The following is a 16412-nucleotide window of genomic DNA, read 5'->3' on the forward strand; positions in this document are numbered from 1 at the left end:
TGTGCGTGTACCGTCAAATCAGATCTGACTGGTACAGGAGGAGATTGCCCCTCCTTCCCCGGCAGAGCATCTGATGGATTCGAACCGTGCACCTCTGGGATTGTAGTTGCAGCTTCTTGCCACTAGGCCACCAGAGCTCCCCAAGATCACCTTTTGTGGAATGGCAATTAATGTGGATTTTTTCCTAGTCAGTTGACCAGGTAGTTGTCCTCCAGATTTCTTGGCACAACCTGGTGAGCACATGCAAGGCAGCATCTGTTTGTTGAAATACGTTAATTTGTAAGGAGGACAAAAGAGAGGGAAACTCTCTTTTGAGAGACTGATCCAATAACTGTAGCAATGAGCTCAAGTTGTCAGAGAGGGCACAAGGTAAGACAAGAATTCAGACCTGTTGTTCATAGGGCTGCATGAGTTGTACTTGACTCAATGGCACCTTACAACAACAAAATTGCTGTCAAGTAGGGTCAACTCACAGTTGACCGTCCAGTGGTTTTCTGAGGCTGTACATTGAACAAAAGGAGATTGCCCATCTTTTCTTGACAAATCAACTAGTGGATCTGAACAGAGAAGTTCTGTCTTTGGGTTGGCAGCACAACTCCCTATGAACTACACCACCAGAGCTAAGTAAGCAGAATTTTTAATTAAGTTATAATTTTCTAAATTAGAAACTCTAGAATTAAAATATTAACATTCTACTAACTTAACCCCTATTAACACTACTTCCTAGATACCTAGGCTCACTATTTATTTCAATAATAACTTACTTTCATCACTATCTAAGAAAACATCTTAATTTTGTTTTTGTCTCTTCATATGCAGTAGGCAAATTTCTAAAAATAGCTACTTAGGATTTCCATCCCCTCATGCTAAAACTTTAGTTAAATGACTACTGGAATGGGTCTGGATTGAGGCTCAATATCAAGAAAACAAAGATTCTCACCACTGACCCCAATGTAATAATGAGTGACAGAAGTATGGCAAAATGGGAAGGTAGAGGAGAGATGAAGTGAAGGTAGGTCGGAAAGACCCAAAACTCAAGGAGACTCAACACACCATTGCTGGTTTGAAGATGAAAGAAGCAAGGTCCTGAGGAAAGTAGATGACTTTAGAAGGTGAGATAAGCTTAGGCTTATGGCCAGGACAAAACCCAGATACTTCAGCCCTATATTCATAAAAAACTTATTTACAACCATGGCCTGAATAAGCTTAGAAAGGGATTCATTGCCAGAGTCAACAGAAGAAAAAAGAAAGCTCTGCCAAGATTGTGATTTTGACCTTATAAAACCCAGGACAAACAACTAGTTAAGCTATCCTGCATCTGGGCATCTGGGCTACAGGATTATAAAGGCAATAAGTAAATACTGTTTTAAGATGCTAGTGTAAAGCAATTTTATTTTTCTGCAAGAAAAAAATATGTTCTATTAGGACCTATCGACCCTGAGGGTAGGGATTCCCAGCTGGTTTGAATATGGTTTGATTTGGTTCCCCCCGTGCTATGACCTAGAACCTAAACAGTACCTGGAAGTGTAGACACTTAATAAATACTTGTATGAACAAAGACATAAAGTATATATAATCTTTCCTAGAAAATGTGTTATTTCACGAAGTTTGTAAAACTTTTGCTCTAAAACACTGAATCAAAATAAATGCTTAAAATTAAAATTCAAAAGAGACTTGAGTTAAATACTTTTTTAAAAATTTCATTTCTAACACTGTTCCTTAGCAATGATGCTACTTCCATACCTAGGAAGAATGTACTGCAGCTCTATTTCTAAAATAGTATATGAAAATCTCAATAGTTTATTAGTGATTGATAATGAAGATAAGTGATAAATAGGGATATTATAAGTTTGAGCTATTATATATGAAGTCACCATGAGTCTTTGATTAATTAGATAGACGTTAATACCATGAAGAAATACAGGTAGAGAGATACAAGAAATAAAAAAAAAAGCATGTGGAGGGTAGTGTAGGAGTAAGGATGGAAAAAAGAAAGAAACAAAAGCAGTATAAGTGCAACTTTAATTTTAGGGTTAAACATGTGAGCGTGATTTTGTTGGTGTTCAATGCCTCAAGCATATTTCAAACTAAGAGATGCAGCCCTGAATGTATACACTTGTGTATGCCAGGAAATGTGGAGGACAACTGACTAGAAGAGATCCATATATATTCCCAAGAAAGATTACTCAACAGAATGTACAAATTATCAAAAAGTATCATTAATATCACATTCAAGCAAACTACTTTTGAAGATTATCCAAAAATTGCTAGAACAGTACATTGACAGGGAACTACCAGAAGTTTAAGTGGGCTTTAGAGAGGTCATGGCAACAGGGATGTCACTGCAGAAGTCAAATGGATCCTGGCTGAAAACAGAGAATACTAGAAGAATGTCTATTTGTGTTTTATTGACTATTTAAAGGCTTATGGCTCTGTGGATCATAACAAATTATGGTTAGCCTTCAGAAGAATAGGAATTCTAGAAAACTTAATTGTACTCATAAGAAATTCGCACAATGGAATACTATGCTGCATTGAAAAACAAGGAACTCATGCAATATTATTCAAAATGGGTGACCCTAGGGGACATTATGCTGAGTGAGGTATCTCAGTCACAAAGGGACAAATGCTATATGGTAACACTGTTGTAGAATGAGGCTGGCATTGGGATGGGGACAAGACTGAGAAAAACTGGATGAAATATGTTTACGGCATTGAAGTCTATGGGGGAGAGAATAGTCTAAAAGTATTATATTTTAGGGCATTATTTTTATTGTAGGAGTACGCAATGAGGGTTGCAGAGTGGATTATATTTGGGGTTGGGGCTGGGCGTGGGGGAAGTGTGGGGGGGATTGTGTACCAATGAGGGAGTTTTTCTTTTGCTTTTCAAGGAGAGGAGCAAACGGGGTGGGGGTCGGGGGAGGGGTTTGTGCGGGGAGAAGGGTGCAACAATGAATGAATGAATGGAATTCCAAAATCTCTGTAGAAGTTCATTGAAATGAAAAATAAACAAACTAAATTATAAAACAAACAAAAAAAAGAAATCTTCACCTAGATCAAGTAGCTGTTGTCTGAACGGAGGGAGGGAACACTGCATGGTTTAAAATCAGGAGGAGTGTGTGTCAGAAATGCATCTGTTCTCCATACCAATTAAGTCAATATGCTGAACAAATAAATAATAAAGCTGGACTCTAAGAAAAGGAATGAAGTCTCAATGTCAGTGAAAGACTCATTAATAACTTGCATTATGCAGATGAGACAACGTTGCTTCCTGAAAGTGAAGAGGGCTGGAACCACTTGCTACAAAATCTGCAGCCTTTGTTATGGATTATATATCACCATCAAGAAAACAGAGGTTCTCACCACAGGACCGCTAGTCAATATCATAATAGATGGAGAAAGGATTGAAAGGGTCTATGATTTCATCTTGCTTGGATCAACAATCAACACACTTGGTATTAGAAGTCAGGAAATCATGAAACGTATTGCATCAGGCAAGTCCACTGTCAATTGTCAGATATAAAAAAAAAAAGAGGGTGAGGGTGCGAGGGAGAGAAATAAAGAAAGGAATTGGTCCCAAGAAACGAACAGGCCTTTATTGCGTGATCTGAGAGGGACGCCAAGTGACCCAGCCACATGGCATGCAGACAGGATCAAAATGGCACGTGGGCAGTTTGGGGGGCTTTCCTTTTGATAGGGGTCCTGGGGAGGACTAAGATAGTACTTCTTGGAGTTTGGCGTGTTAATTAAGTTAGGTTTTAGCTATTTTAATCAAGCTCATGCTCTTATCAGGATCCATTGTCTGGTCTAGTCTTTGATATGACCAGCTCAGGTGTTATCAAGTTTCTCAGGAAGTGATTAAGCTTGGGGGTGGTGGGGCAAGTGCCATATTCTTCCTTCATCAATGACCACTCCAAAATATTTAAGAACAACGATGTTAGTCTGAAGACTAAAGTGTACCTGATTCAGGATATGGTCTTCTCAATCACCTGCTGTGCATTAGAAAGCTGGACAATTAATAAGAATGACAGAAGAAGAATTGATGCCTTTGAATTGTGGTATTAGAGAGGAGTACTGAATACCCTTCAACTGCAAAAAGAACAAGTGTATATGACGTGGAGAAAGTGCAGTCAATGTTCCTTGGAGGCAAAGATGGTGAAACTTCATCTTTCATACTTTGGATATGTAGCTAGACAAGACTATTCCTTGGAAAGAGATATCATGCTTGAAAGAGTAAGCAAAGAAGAATACCTCTAATAAGACACATTGATATAGTAACCACAGTAACAAGCTCAAGTGTGGCAGGGACCAGGGGCATGGCAAAGGATAGGGCATAGATGAAGTCTGCTGTTCACAGGGTCACTATGAGTTATACTCAATTCAATGACACCTAAAAAAAACAAAACTGTGTGTGCAGAGGGGAGCTGTATGCTATATTAAAATGTACAATCGAAATAATCTCAAAAATTTTAACTCTATAAGTTATCACATTCAGAGATGTGGACTAGGGTATAATTTATAGCCTGACTGGAGATGAAATAAAGACAAATGAATAAGAAGTTTCCTGTTAAAAAAGGGCTGGTCAAGAAAAATTACACCAGCTAAATCTACACTTAAATTTTCAAAGCAAAAGGAAGCACTGTGTTTGAAGAATTCATAGAAATTATACCACTATAAAGCAGAGAAGAAATCCAACTTGCACTGAGGACACAGGCAAAAAAACCAAGCCTCAGGAATTGATGAAATACCAGTTGAGATAGTTTAACAAATAGTTATAACCTGTAAGCATTCACTTCTACTGCCAAAATATGTGGCCAACTGACTGGAAGAGACCATACTTATTCCTATCCAAACAAAGGAGATTAAAGAATGTGGAAATTACTGACAAATGCTATTAGTATGATACACAGTACACATTGCTAAGGATAGAAAACCAAACAGTTGCAACAATTCTCTCACAGAGACTGACAGAAATTCCAATTAGATGCAGAAAAGTGTGTGGAAGGAAGCATATCATTGCTGATATCAGATGGATCTTGCTGAAAGAAAAGAAATCGCAAAACGTTTTATTGACTATGCAAAGTTATTTGACTCTGTGGATCAAAACAAATTATAGATAAGGTTGTGAATGATGAGAATTCCAGAACATTTAATTGTGCTCCTGAGGCATCTAAGTGTAGACCAAGAGGCAGTCATGCAAACAGAACAAGAAACTAAATAACCAAAATCTAGACGATAGAAAGAAAAAACGCAGCTTCAAGATTGGAATAAGGCACATTGACAAACTGTGATATACAGATGACTGTGATATACAGAATCTTGCCTTCTAAAAATGAAGATCTGAAGCACTTAAGGATGAAATCAAAGACTATTAGTATGGATTGTATCTTGTTGTTGTTGTTATGTGCCATCGAGTAGCCTACAACTTATAGTGATGCTATGTACAACAGCCCTAAACCCTGCTCTATCCCTTGCCAATCTTATTGTCTCTGAAATATCTATCCCTATTATCCCAGTCACTGAATCAATCCATCTCATCTAGGGTCTCCCTTTCCCGCACTGTCCCTCCACCCTTCCAAGTATGAAGTTCCTCTTCAAAGACTGGTCCCTCCTTGCAACATGTCCAAAGTATGTCAGACAAAGCTTCAGAATCCTTGCCTCCAAGGAGCAGCCTGGCCTCACCCTCTCTAGGATGAACCCGTTTGTTCTCCTAGCAGTCTGTACTCTATTCACTACTCTTTTCTAACATAACAGCTCAATGATTCAGTGATTTCAAATTATTGTCAAGCCTGACTTGTGTTCTTGTTCTGTTGAACATGTGTCACTGGCAGCATGTAAAAACACTATGAAGGAATAAACTTTTTTCCTCTTGATATAAATCCTTTCCAGGATTATGTGCTGAACTCTTTACCTAAACCTAAAACAGGGTACAGTCACTAAGTCTTTGAAGTCTAGTAGCACAGTAAAGGGACAGCTTCCAGCTTAATCAGCAAGGCATTACACCACATGATGATACATCTTTCTTCCAGAGAAATGAAAAAGCTGATACTTATATATCTTCTGAGATTAGTCAGCTATTACTGTCATATAAATTTACTGGAAAGGAAGTTAGAAGTGTCCTTTACACATGAGACCAAAGAATAAATGTTAGTTAAAGGAACTTGAAATTGAATCTAGCTCAACATTTTCACATTTTTACAGATGAGGAAGCTGAACTAAAAGGGCATGCTATCTCTTTTATTATAATAATATTACTCTTGACTTATTTTACTTTGATTGAACTGTAGATAGCCAATGTATTTAATATAGGTAAACAAAAGAATACCATAACTGTATACATTTATCCAGTCAGATATATTGTATAGAAATGGAATATGTCATACATCTTCAGTCTTTTATAAAAGTCTACTGAAGTTGGGAAGAATAAATCATACCTGCAGTACATTTATAGATGGGAATAGGTGTGTCAGAGACAATAGGGTTGGCACAGGATAGAACAGGGTTCAGAGCTGTTGTACATAAGGTCACTATGAATCACAAGTGACAAACAACAACAAGCATAACAAGTCCTCATTCTCTGCTAATTGGCATTGCATTATATAGACTGGGGTTTTTTTTAAAAAAGAAAAAGAAAAAGAACCAACCAACCAAAACCACATCTTGTTTTAGATCTTAAAATCTCTTTCTATATATTTGAAGGGACATTGTAAAAGTTTCAGAGTTCTTATCTATTTAGAGCATTTTAAGTAAATGAATAAAGATGAAAGAATCTCAATTAGTGAAAAATTAATCAGAATTTCTTCTAAAGCATATGAAAAATCTGCAGTCCTGGGAGTCATGATTCTTTTTTTTGTAATGAAAATATAAGCTCGGGTATAATGTGAAACCTAGTTGATTTTTCCTATGAATCAGATAGATACAAGAGCACCAGTGACTGCTGGCACCTAAAGGTTGGGCTCATACCTAAAACCAAGGGTTACATAAAGCCTAAAATAGGAATATTATCTCCTTTAGGATATGTTACATAGAGATACAATACCAAATCATTACAATATATCAGATTCTATTTTTTCTGATAATTTTACTAAAGTTACCAAAAGATTTTCTTCCTCAGATCTTACAAACTATACTGCATCTTCCCTTCTGCTACTCTTGTATTATATAATTAGCAGATGATCATGTGCTCTCTTAGATTATAAAGAGCATTCTTCGACTAATAACTCTTTGAAAAGTTTCTTTTGAATGTGTGTTTGGAATCAAAAGGCTTTTATGCCTCTCTTTCACTTTTGTTGTTGTGTATCATTGAGTTAGAACTCAAAACTGACCCTCCAGTGGTTTATCAGAGGCAGTTAATCACATGGGAGGAGATTGCCCATATTCTCCTGCGGAGCAGCGGATGGTCTTCTGGATTGCAGCACAGCTTCTTGCCTCTAGGCTACCAGAACTCTCTTCTCCTTAACTTTAGATTTTCTTCAAAAAGTAAGACAAGAGATGATGGGTATGTTGTCACATAAAGTCTCAAGTTTTCCACTTAGAGTAAGAAGTTGGGTTTGAGAAACCAAGGTTGCTTCCTCTATTGACTTTAGAAGAAATGTTTGGGTTTTGAAGAACACGTATGCATGGTATCCTAGCAAGTGGTCTCCCTATACCATGCCTTTTGCTCATATTTTGGGATGGAAACATGGGACAGAATAAATGAAAACCTTCCTGAATCTCGAACCAAGACTGAAAGAGAACATAGTCTACAATTACAGCAGGAAGAACAATGTCTGAAGACAATGGAGTATGTCACCGAGATTTCCGATCTGTAGTCAACCCTGGAAGTATACCTACCACCCATGTCTAGGCTGAGGCCAAAAATCTTTACCTCTGGTGTCAGGTGACTGCGCATGCGCGCTCTCTTGCTCTCGCTCTCGCGTTCGCGCTTGCGCTCGCTATCCATCTCTATCGCCCGGCTGAAGAGAGCTTTCCAGATTGGATATGTGCAATTATAAAGAAGGGTGTACATTATTGCAAATTTTAATCATTTTTGACCCATTTTGCCTCCAGCAATAATCCCATAAGACCAACATATTTTACATCTGAAATTCAAATGGATTTGGCTGAGAACAACTCTTCTGTTATTTTTTAGTCTATTCCCGTTTCACTCTGAACTCTCCTATTTGAGGTAGGATCCTGCCTAATCAGGACTCCAATGACTTCTTGGTCCTTTGTTACTCAAGATTAGTAAGTGGACAACATTGGAAACTATGTCTTTCTAACATGTCCACTAGAGTGGCAAACTGACATGTGCCCACAGCTGTTTCAAACATTTTCTTTAACTCCTACTCTCTTTGCTGCTCAATAGAGATGGAAGAGTATTTATCGCCTAATGACTCTGGAAGCACCGCTCCATTTATGACCGTAGTGGCATTTACCCAACTTGGTTTTTGTGAGCCAAACTCTAAATATTTTTTCCTAACCATCGGAGTGCCAGGATATTCATGTAGTTGAAATTACCTAAGATAGCTCGATTTTACTAGAAATCTCTCTCCTTATGAAGGAAAAAAAGGGGGAGGAGAATTTACTTTGATTTTGCCCAAAAAAGCTTCTGCATTTGAACTGCTTTCTCATAATTGACGGCTTTTCTTCCCAAAATGAGAGTCATTGGTTCCCGGAGTAGGGAAAGATCTCAAAATTAATATTATCCAAGCGCAATAAATTCTCTCAACATCTTAAATAATATCTTTAATTATTATCTGTTCTTCAAGGCAAAAGTGATGAGGGAAATATAAGAAAGATACTCTTATCACTAAAATAAACTGTAAAATCTATGTTCGGTCTTTCCTCTCATGAGCCCTCAGTTCCTCATTTATCTTGTTTCATTACATTATGAAAAATTTGTGAAGCAGAGACTCAGTTTTAACTTGGATCATTGAGAATACGGCCAAGAAGAACAAGGGGGGGGAAAAACCACTTTCAGAACAATTTACTATAAGGATTGAGATCATATGGTCTTAACTTTTTGCTTCCAGTAATGCAGAAAGTTAAAGATATTTTCAAAGGTCCACCTTATAAAAACAGAACTATAGAATTTTTTTATCTCTAGTATGTAAAAAGAAATTAAATTATCCAGTATAAATTTATTAACATGTAGAGGTTAAAAGAATAGTTTCTGGAATAAGCGTGTGTAGTTTGAACCCTGGCGTCCTCATTAATTTGCGATATGACCTTGGAAAAGCAGGTAACTTTGTGAAGCTTCAGTTTACTCATCTGTAAAAAGGAGATAATAATATTATCATCCTCAAAGGGCTATTAAGAGGATTAAATGAGCTAATTCGTGTAAAGCACTTTGCTGAGTAAATGGCATATGTTTTAAATGTCCAATAAATAATAGCTTTCCCATATCCATTAAAGCATATTAAAACAGAATTTATATATAGAAAGCTCAAGGATTGTTGTAGGTTTTTTAAAAATTATTTCAGAATCTCAGACCTTGAATTAATTTCTACCAGTGCAATGTTAGATTGACAACAGTGTTATTAAAAAATTGTTGCTGTTGTTGACTGCCGTTGAGTCAAGCACGACTCATAGTGACCCTATGAACAAAAGGCTCAAAATGCTTCTATAACTACCGTCATTTATCAAAGTTTATAGAGTTTTCAGGGGCTTGTTGTTTAGGAAGCAGATGCCACTCTTGCTTTCAAACCTATATTAAATTGGGAGCTCCACCAAACCCTCTCCATCCTGGGTAACTGTTATGGCATTTGACACCCCAATGGCACAAGGCTGCTGTACCTCTTAGATAAAACAATAAAATTTTACATTTTTAGAGTACTGTTAACAAGTCAACATTTATACATCATGTGCTAGCTCACTGAATAATATAATAATTCTAATAATGTACTCCATGAATTTTTGAGATGGTTACCAACATTGAGTCAACACACTGGAGTTAAGAATACTCAAACTGTAATGTTACTTTCTATGCTATTTGAGAGTTGGCCAGGTCTGTGAATGTGTCGTCACTCAGTATGGTAACGTTAACATTGTTAACAATCAATTATATATTTTGATGAAAAATATGCCCATAAGAAAGAAATTAATTACTATCATCAATCAGTATTGGAAATTAACATCTCTAGTTTTAGTTCCTTTTCAGAAAACATCTCCTATCAATATTGTATGCTATTTGCAAGTTATCCAGCTCTAATCAGTAGTCAATAGTGTGCTTCCACCTCAGGACTACAAACACACACACATACATACATGCCCATACCCTTAAATTTCCAATTCTTAAAAAAAAAAAATAAAAATCAAAGTTTGCTAACCTAAAATAGAAATTTTAGCTAATCAGAAACTCAAAGGATAAAGTTAATTAATTTTCCTTTCTCCCCCACTCCACAAAGATCAGTCAATGCAAAACTGAAATACATCACTATTGGAGAATATTCTTTTTCTATGCTCCATCTGAACATTTAATTGTGCTAATGCGAAACCTATACTTGGGCCAAGAGGCAGTAGTCAGAACAGAGCAGGGTAACACTGCATGGTTCAAAAATAGGGAAGGGTGTACGCCAGGGATTCATCCTGTCTCCACACCTTTTTCAACATGTATGCAGAGCAGATTATCCAAAAGGCTAGGCTCTATGAGGAGAATTGTGGCATCAGGATTGGTGGAAGATCTATTAACAATCTGTGTTATGCAGATGACACAACTCTGCTGAAACTGAGGAGGACCTCATGCACTTGCTGCGAAGGGTCAAGGACTGCAGCCTTCAGTATGGACTGAGGCTCAATGTCAAGAAGACAAAGATTCTCACCACTGGACCAATTGGCAGCATCAGGATGGATGGCGAAGAGATTGAGATTGTTCACAGCTTCAGTTTGCTTGGCTCTACAGTCAACACTTTTGGCACCAACAGTCAGGAAATCAAAAAGTGTATCGCAATGGGAAAGTCTGCTATTAGGGACCTCTCTAAAGTACTCAAGAGCAATGGTGTCTCTCTGGAGACTAAGGTGCGCCTGATACAGGCCATGCTCTTTGAAATCGCTTGTTATGCATCAGAGAGTTGGACAATGACTAGAGAGGACAGAAGGAGAGTTGATGCCTTTGAGCTGTGGTGCTGAAGAAGAGTACTGAATGTACCATGGACTGCCAGGAAAACAGATTCATCTTGGAGAGGATTAAACCAAGCTACTCCTTGGAGGCAAGGATTCTGGGGCTTCGTCTGACATACTTTGAACATGTTGCCAGGAGGAACGGGTCCTTGGAGAGGGACATCATGCTTGGGAGGGTTGAGGGACAGCGCAGGAGGGGAAGACCCTCTATGAGATGGATTGATTTGGTGACTGGGGTAATCGGGATGGGTGTGTCAGAGGCAGTGCGGTTGGCGCAGGATAGAGCAGGGTTTAGGGCTGTTGTGCATAGGGTCGCTATGAGTTGCAAACGACTCGACGGCACATAACAACAACAACAACATGCTCCATCTGACATACTTGGGGCATGTTTCAAGGAGGGACCACTCGTTGGAGAGGGACATTTTGCTTGGAAGGGTAGATAAACTGCAGAGTGGGGGAAGACTCTTGATGAGAAGGATTGACTTAGTGACTGGAGTGCTGGAGGTAGGTGTGTCAGAGACAGTAAGGTTGGCTCAGGATAGAGGAGGATCCAAAGCTGTTGTACATAGGATAACTATGAGTGGCAAGAGACTTGACGGCACATAACAACAACAACACTGACCCTGACATTCTAAAGCTTCCCTGAACGATCCATTACTGTGATTGCAAACTTTAACCATTGGAAAAATATTTGATCCAGAAATCAGGAAGATAAAATTAATTTCAATCATGAAACTGGAAAGGTCTTAATTGATTTGTTTAAGAATTTCATAGAACAGAAATTCAGAACAGCTGTATCATGAGATTTATATAAGGAATAATAAATGCTCAATAAATCACTAAAAAAATAAAAAAATAAAAAGAAGAGGAAAATGATACAGAGTGGTAATTAAACAGGAAAGGATAACTAATTTGAGTAGTGACTGGAAAACTAGGAAGTGAAGTATGTGTTGGAACGAAGTGTTGATTTAGGAGGGAAGAGAGAATGGTCTTGGTTCTCAAAGTAGTCAATTAGTATCTCCTGAGGCATGGCTGGCATGCTATGTATTCTATCATCTGTAGTCTTTAAAAGCATGGGCCAATATATATTGGCCAATATATTCCTAGTGAGACTCTGGTACATCACTTAAAAATTGTTTAAAAAATTAAAAAAAAAAGAAAAGAAATTCAGGATTTTTCAGAATTTATTCCATTTAATACACATCAGAACAGGGATTGGGATCATCTTCCTAAATATTTGGGCTCATCTTCTAAACATTTACCATGTACCTGCAGAACGTTTTTACATTATTGTCAGTATCTATAATAGGACAGAGAGAGTTTATTTACCAGAAAGAATGACAGTTGATGGCAAACGATACAAGATGTTATTCTGAGTGAAATAAAAATGTGCCATGAGAAAATGAAACAGTTATGGGAAAATATGGCATACAGAGCAATCCACTTTCCAATCTACAACTACTTTCTAAATATGTAATTGCATATGGCCCAGGCTCTTTTCATTCTGAGGCAGTTAACTCTCCCAAGCTGGTTGTCCACTTACCCTTGTTGTTTTCACTTTATTCCCAGAGGAACAGCTCCATCCTTTCCGATCAGGAAGAACTTTACATTCCTCTCCCTCAAGACATGGTTGCATATGGCACCACCATTTCTGTTCCACAATTGAAGCTACAGAAGACAGAAAAATCAATCCAACATTTTCTTCTTGAACCTGCTAATTCTCTGGATGCACATTCAAAGAGGAAAAAAGCCACACATGGTTTTTTTACCATTGAGTAGACTAAGTTTTAAGATACCCTTTTTAGCCAAAGGAAATAGATCTTTCTACATTTTCTGCCTAAAACTATTTTTTGTATGTATTTCTTTTCATTATGTCTACTTGGATGTGTGAACGTACCTATGTATATATCAAAATCTACATTATAATTCACCATGCATGTAACAAACTGTTACTTAGAGTAACAGTGATTAAATACACTCATAAAAGAAGTATATCCTATTGTAATTAGAGGAAAAGTCAAGTTTAAAAAAAAATCTAATATTGGTCCGTATTTTCAACATCATGTTTTATGTGAATTTATCCATAATATTTATTTACTTTTATGATGCATTTTCACTCTTAAAAACCAACCATTAAGTCTTAAAATACATACTATTGTGATGTATTTTTACCCATTCCTTTCTCAGTTCATTTGTATACACTCCCAGTAAATCAATATTTTAGGGAACCCAAATAAGAAATAGACTTATTTCCTAGAATCTCATTTTATGGCTATTGTTCTAAACTCCATGAGACCTTTGTCTCCCTTCCAAAAAACCTTTAGATTTTATAAAAATTCCTAAATAGCTTTCTTTCAACCCATTATTTTGTACTGTGTTGCCAAGTATTGAATCTAGTTGACAGTATTTCAATGAGGCCCCAGCATGCTCTCATGACGAACAAAGGAAGGAGTCTCACCATCCACACAGGACGGAGCAGCTCGCGTGGTGCCTGCCACCTGTCCAGGGAAACAGGAGCACTTGACAGTTTGTGACCGCTCCTCTATCTTGTTCTTATTACAGCATCTGTGGAGGGCCACCACCTCGCAAGTTCCCGTTTTAACATGGTGAGCTGCACAAACAAAAACAAAGGAGAAGGAAACACTGAGAAACTTTGGACACTCTTCCCCTTTTTAATTAGAAGTGCATTAAATATAGCTCTATAAAGAATCCACCATGCATGAAACTAGAAATACCACGATGCTAACTCCATAATGCAGATTTGATTTCTTTTCTAAATGTGGTAGGGCCATCTCTGTCAGTAAATGCTTGGTGAAGCAGGAGCAATTAGTGACTAGATTAGAATGAGCTGTGAAAACAGTCTGAAATATAGAGGCAATATATGGTGCCATCAAAACCATATTTATTTGCATATGACTTTGTTTCACACTGTTTTGTTTATCATGTTATCAAAATATAGCAAAATCCTCTAGCCAAGGTGCTCTGTAATGCAACTCAGAATAGCTCTGAATTTTCAATATAGTAGGAGTTGATAAAAATTATATTCTTTTCCATGGAGAAGATTGTGAGGAAGGCAGAGAGTCTTTTTGTAAAAAAGAGAAATATGGAGTGTGGACACACACCTTCTCAGTATTATTCTGTCCAATTTCCTTGAAAATACACTAACTGGGTGATTCTTGGAATTGCTGTCACTCTTGCAGCCAGCCACGAGACCCAGAATTATTATACCTTTCAGTTTTCCCCAAGGCTACATTTGTCACCAAATGGCACTAGACACTAGCCAGATTTTGATGGATGCTGCGAGGGTGTTATACCTTTTTAATTAGCCTCACAATCAAGTCACTGAGTTTTCAGGGTGAGTAGCATTTTGAACCTCACTTATTACATAAAAGGGCTCTTTTTCAAAGTGTTGATCCTACTGTCATGCATTTTGCCAAGGGCAATAGCAAAGTCTCAGTCATTAAATGTAATAAAGTTAAAGCCATTGTTGTACAGTTGGAACTCACTCATAGCTCACTCTCCAGCAGGTATTTTTTTTGTGGTCGTTAAGTGGCCTTGAGTTGTGTAAGACCTATGTTAAACTTAAGAACAACAGATCTGAATCCTATCTTGTCCTGTGTTATTCTCACCATCTCTGATACATGTGAGCCCATTACTACAGTTACTTTGTAAATCTATCTCAATCTGGGTCTTCCTCTCTTTCATTGACCCACCTTTTCAAGTGTAATATCCTTTGCTAAGGTAAACCCACTCCTAGCAACATGTCCAAAATATGAGAGGCAGAGCTTTGACATCACTGCCTCCAAAGAGCACTCTGGCTTCCCCTATTCCAAGACATATCTGTTTATTCTTTTGGTAGTCCATGGTCAGTACTCTTCTACAGAATCACAAATCAGTTCAAAGGTATACATTCTTCTTCTATCAACCTTATTAACTGTCCAGCTCTCAGATGCACAGCAAACGACTGAAAAGACCATGCCTGAATCAAGCAGATCTTAGTCACCAAACTGACATCATTTCTCTTCAGTAATTTGGAGAGGTCCCTGACAGTGGGCTTGCCCAAAGTAATATGCCTCCTTATTTCCTGACTGTTTATACCAAGGAACTTCATTGTAGATCCAAGTAAGAAAAATTCATTAGCAGTTTTAATCTTGTTTCTATCTTTCCAACTGGCTCTGTGGTAAGGGCTTTTGTCTTCATAAGTCTGTAGTCCTTGACCTTCTGCAACAAGTGCTTGAGGACCCTCTTGCTTCCAGCAGGCAAGGTTGTACCTTCTTCTTTTTTTTTTAAATACTAGTTTATTCACAAAATTTGAATACATTGTTTTTCATACAGAATTTTTCCCATTTCTCTCCCCCCCCAAATCAAATTGTACAATTAGAAATAATTTCTTATCCTTGTTCATGTCCTTCTATGACAAGAGGGCAAGGCAGGCATTAACATCTTTTTTTATTTGATAAGGTGTTTGCAGATGGATGCTTTCATTGATGAGTCCACTTGTGAGTCTGACATTAATCGGAGTTCTGGAATGGGCCTTGGTCTTCTGGCCCTTTGTCAAGTAGTAAAGAAATTAACCAGGATTATTCCATTAATAGTGCAAGATCATGTATCTCTGTAATACTTTCTACTAATTGAATATTAAATATAATAATTAAAAATTAATGTATATTCTCAAATGAGAGAGGGCTAACAACAAAGTCATTTTTCCCCTCAAACTATTAATGCTTTCATCTTGACTCTTTTATGATAAATTTGGGTTTCAAGGCAGGTGTGGGTTCTTTTGAGTCTGCCTTTTGGAGTTCTTCTGGGAAGGCATCCTCTGATCCTGATGCCACACTCTTCTTCATAGAGTCCAGCTTCATGAATTATTTGATTGAATATGTATGGGGGAAAGATACACCCATGAGACAAACCTTTTTTGATTTTCACTATACAGTGTTTCCTTGTTCTTTTCATACAATAGCTTCTTGATTATGCATGCATGATTAAGTGTTCTGGAATTCCCATTTTTCTCAATGGTATCAATAGTTGTTGTGATCCACACAGTAAAATGCCTTTCAATGTCGATTAAAAACACAGATAGACATTTTTTCTGATATTCTCTCTTTTCAGCTGGGATTCATCTAATATCAGCAATGAAATCTCTAGTGCCATAACCCCTTCTAAATCCAGCTTCAATTTCTGGAAGTTCCCTGTCAATGCACTCACTATTTCAGTAGTTTTTCAATGATCTTCAGCAATCTTTCACTTTCATGTGATATTAATGATATTGTCTGATAATTTCCATGTTCTGTTGGATCACCCTTATTAGG

At 37.5% G+C, this 16412-nt stretch overlaps 1 protein-coding gene across 1 annotated transcript in view; it reads right to left on the minus strand.

Annotated features, from left to right (window-relative positions):
* FAM19A2 (family with sequence similarity 19 (chemokine (C-C motif)-like), member A2) overlaps positions 1 to 16412 on the minus strand; it is a 785110-nt gene that overhangs the window by 67703 nt on the left and 700995 nt on the right. The window contains exons 3-4 of the mRNA XM_006886037.1: positions 13559 to 13711; positions 12644 to 12768 (exon numbers count right to left, since the gene is read on the minus strand). Coding sequence (XP_006886099.1) covers positions 12644 to 12768; positions 13559 to 13711 — 278 coding nt within the window. The remainder of the gene's footprint in view (positions 1 to 12643; positions 12769 to 13558; positions 13712 to 16412) is intronic.

The sequence above is a fragment of the Elephantulus edwardii genome, unplaced genomic scaffold, assembly GCF_000299155.1.
Source record: "Elephantulus edwardii isolate Elephantulus edwardi_28Jun2011 unplaced genomic scaffold, EleEdw1.0 scaffold00047, whole genome shotgun sequence".
Lineage (NCBI taxonomy): Eukaryota > Metazoa > Chordata > Mammalia > Macroscelidea > Macroscelididae > Elephantulus > Elephantulus edwardii.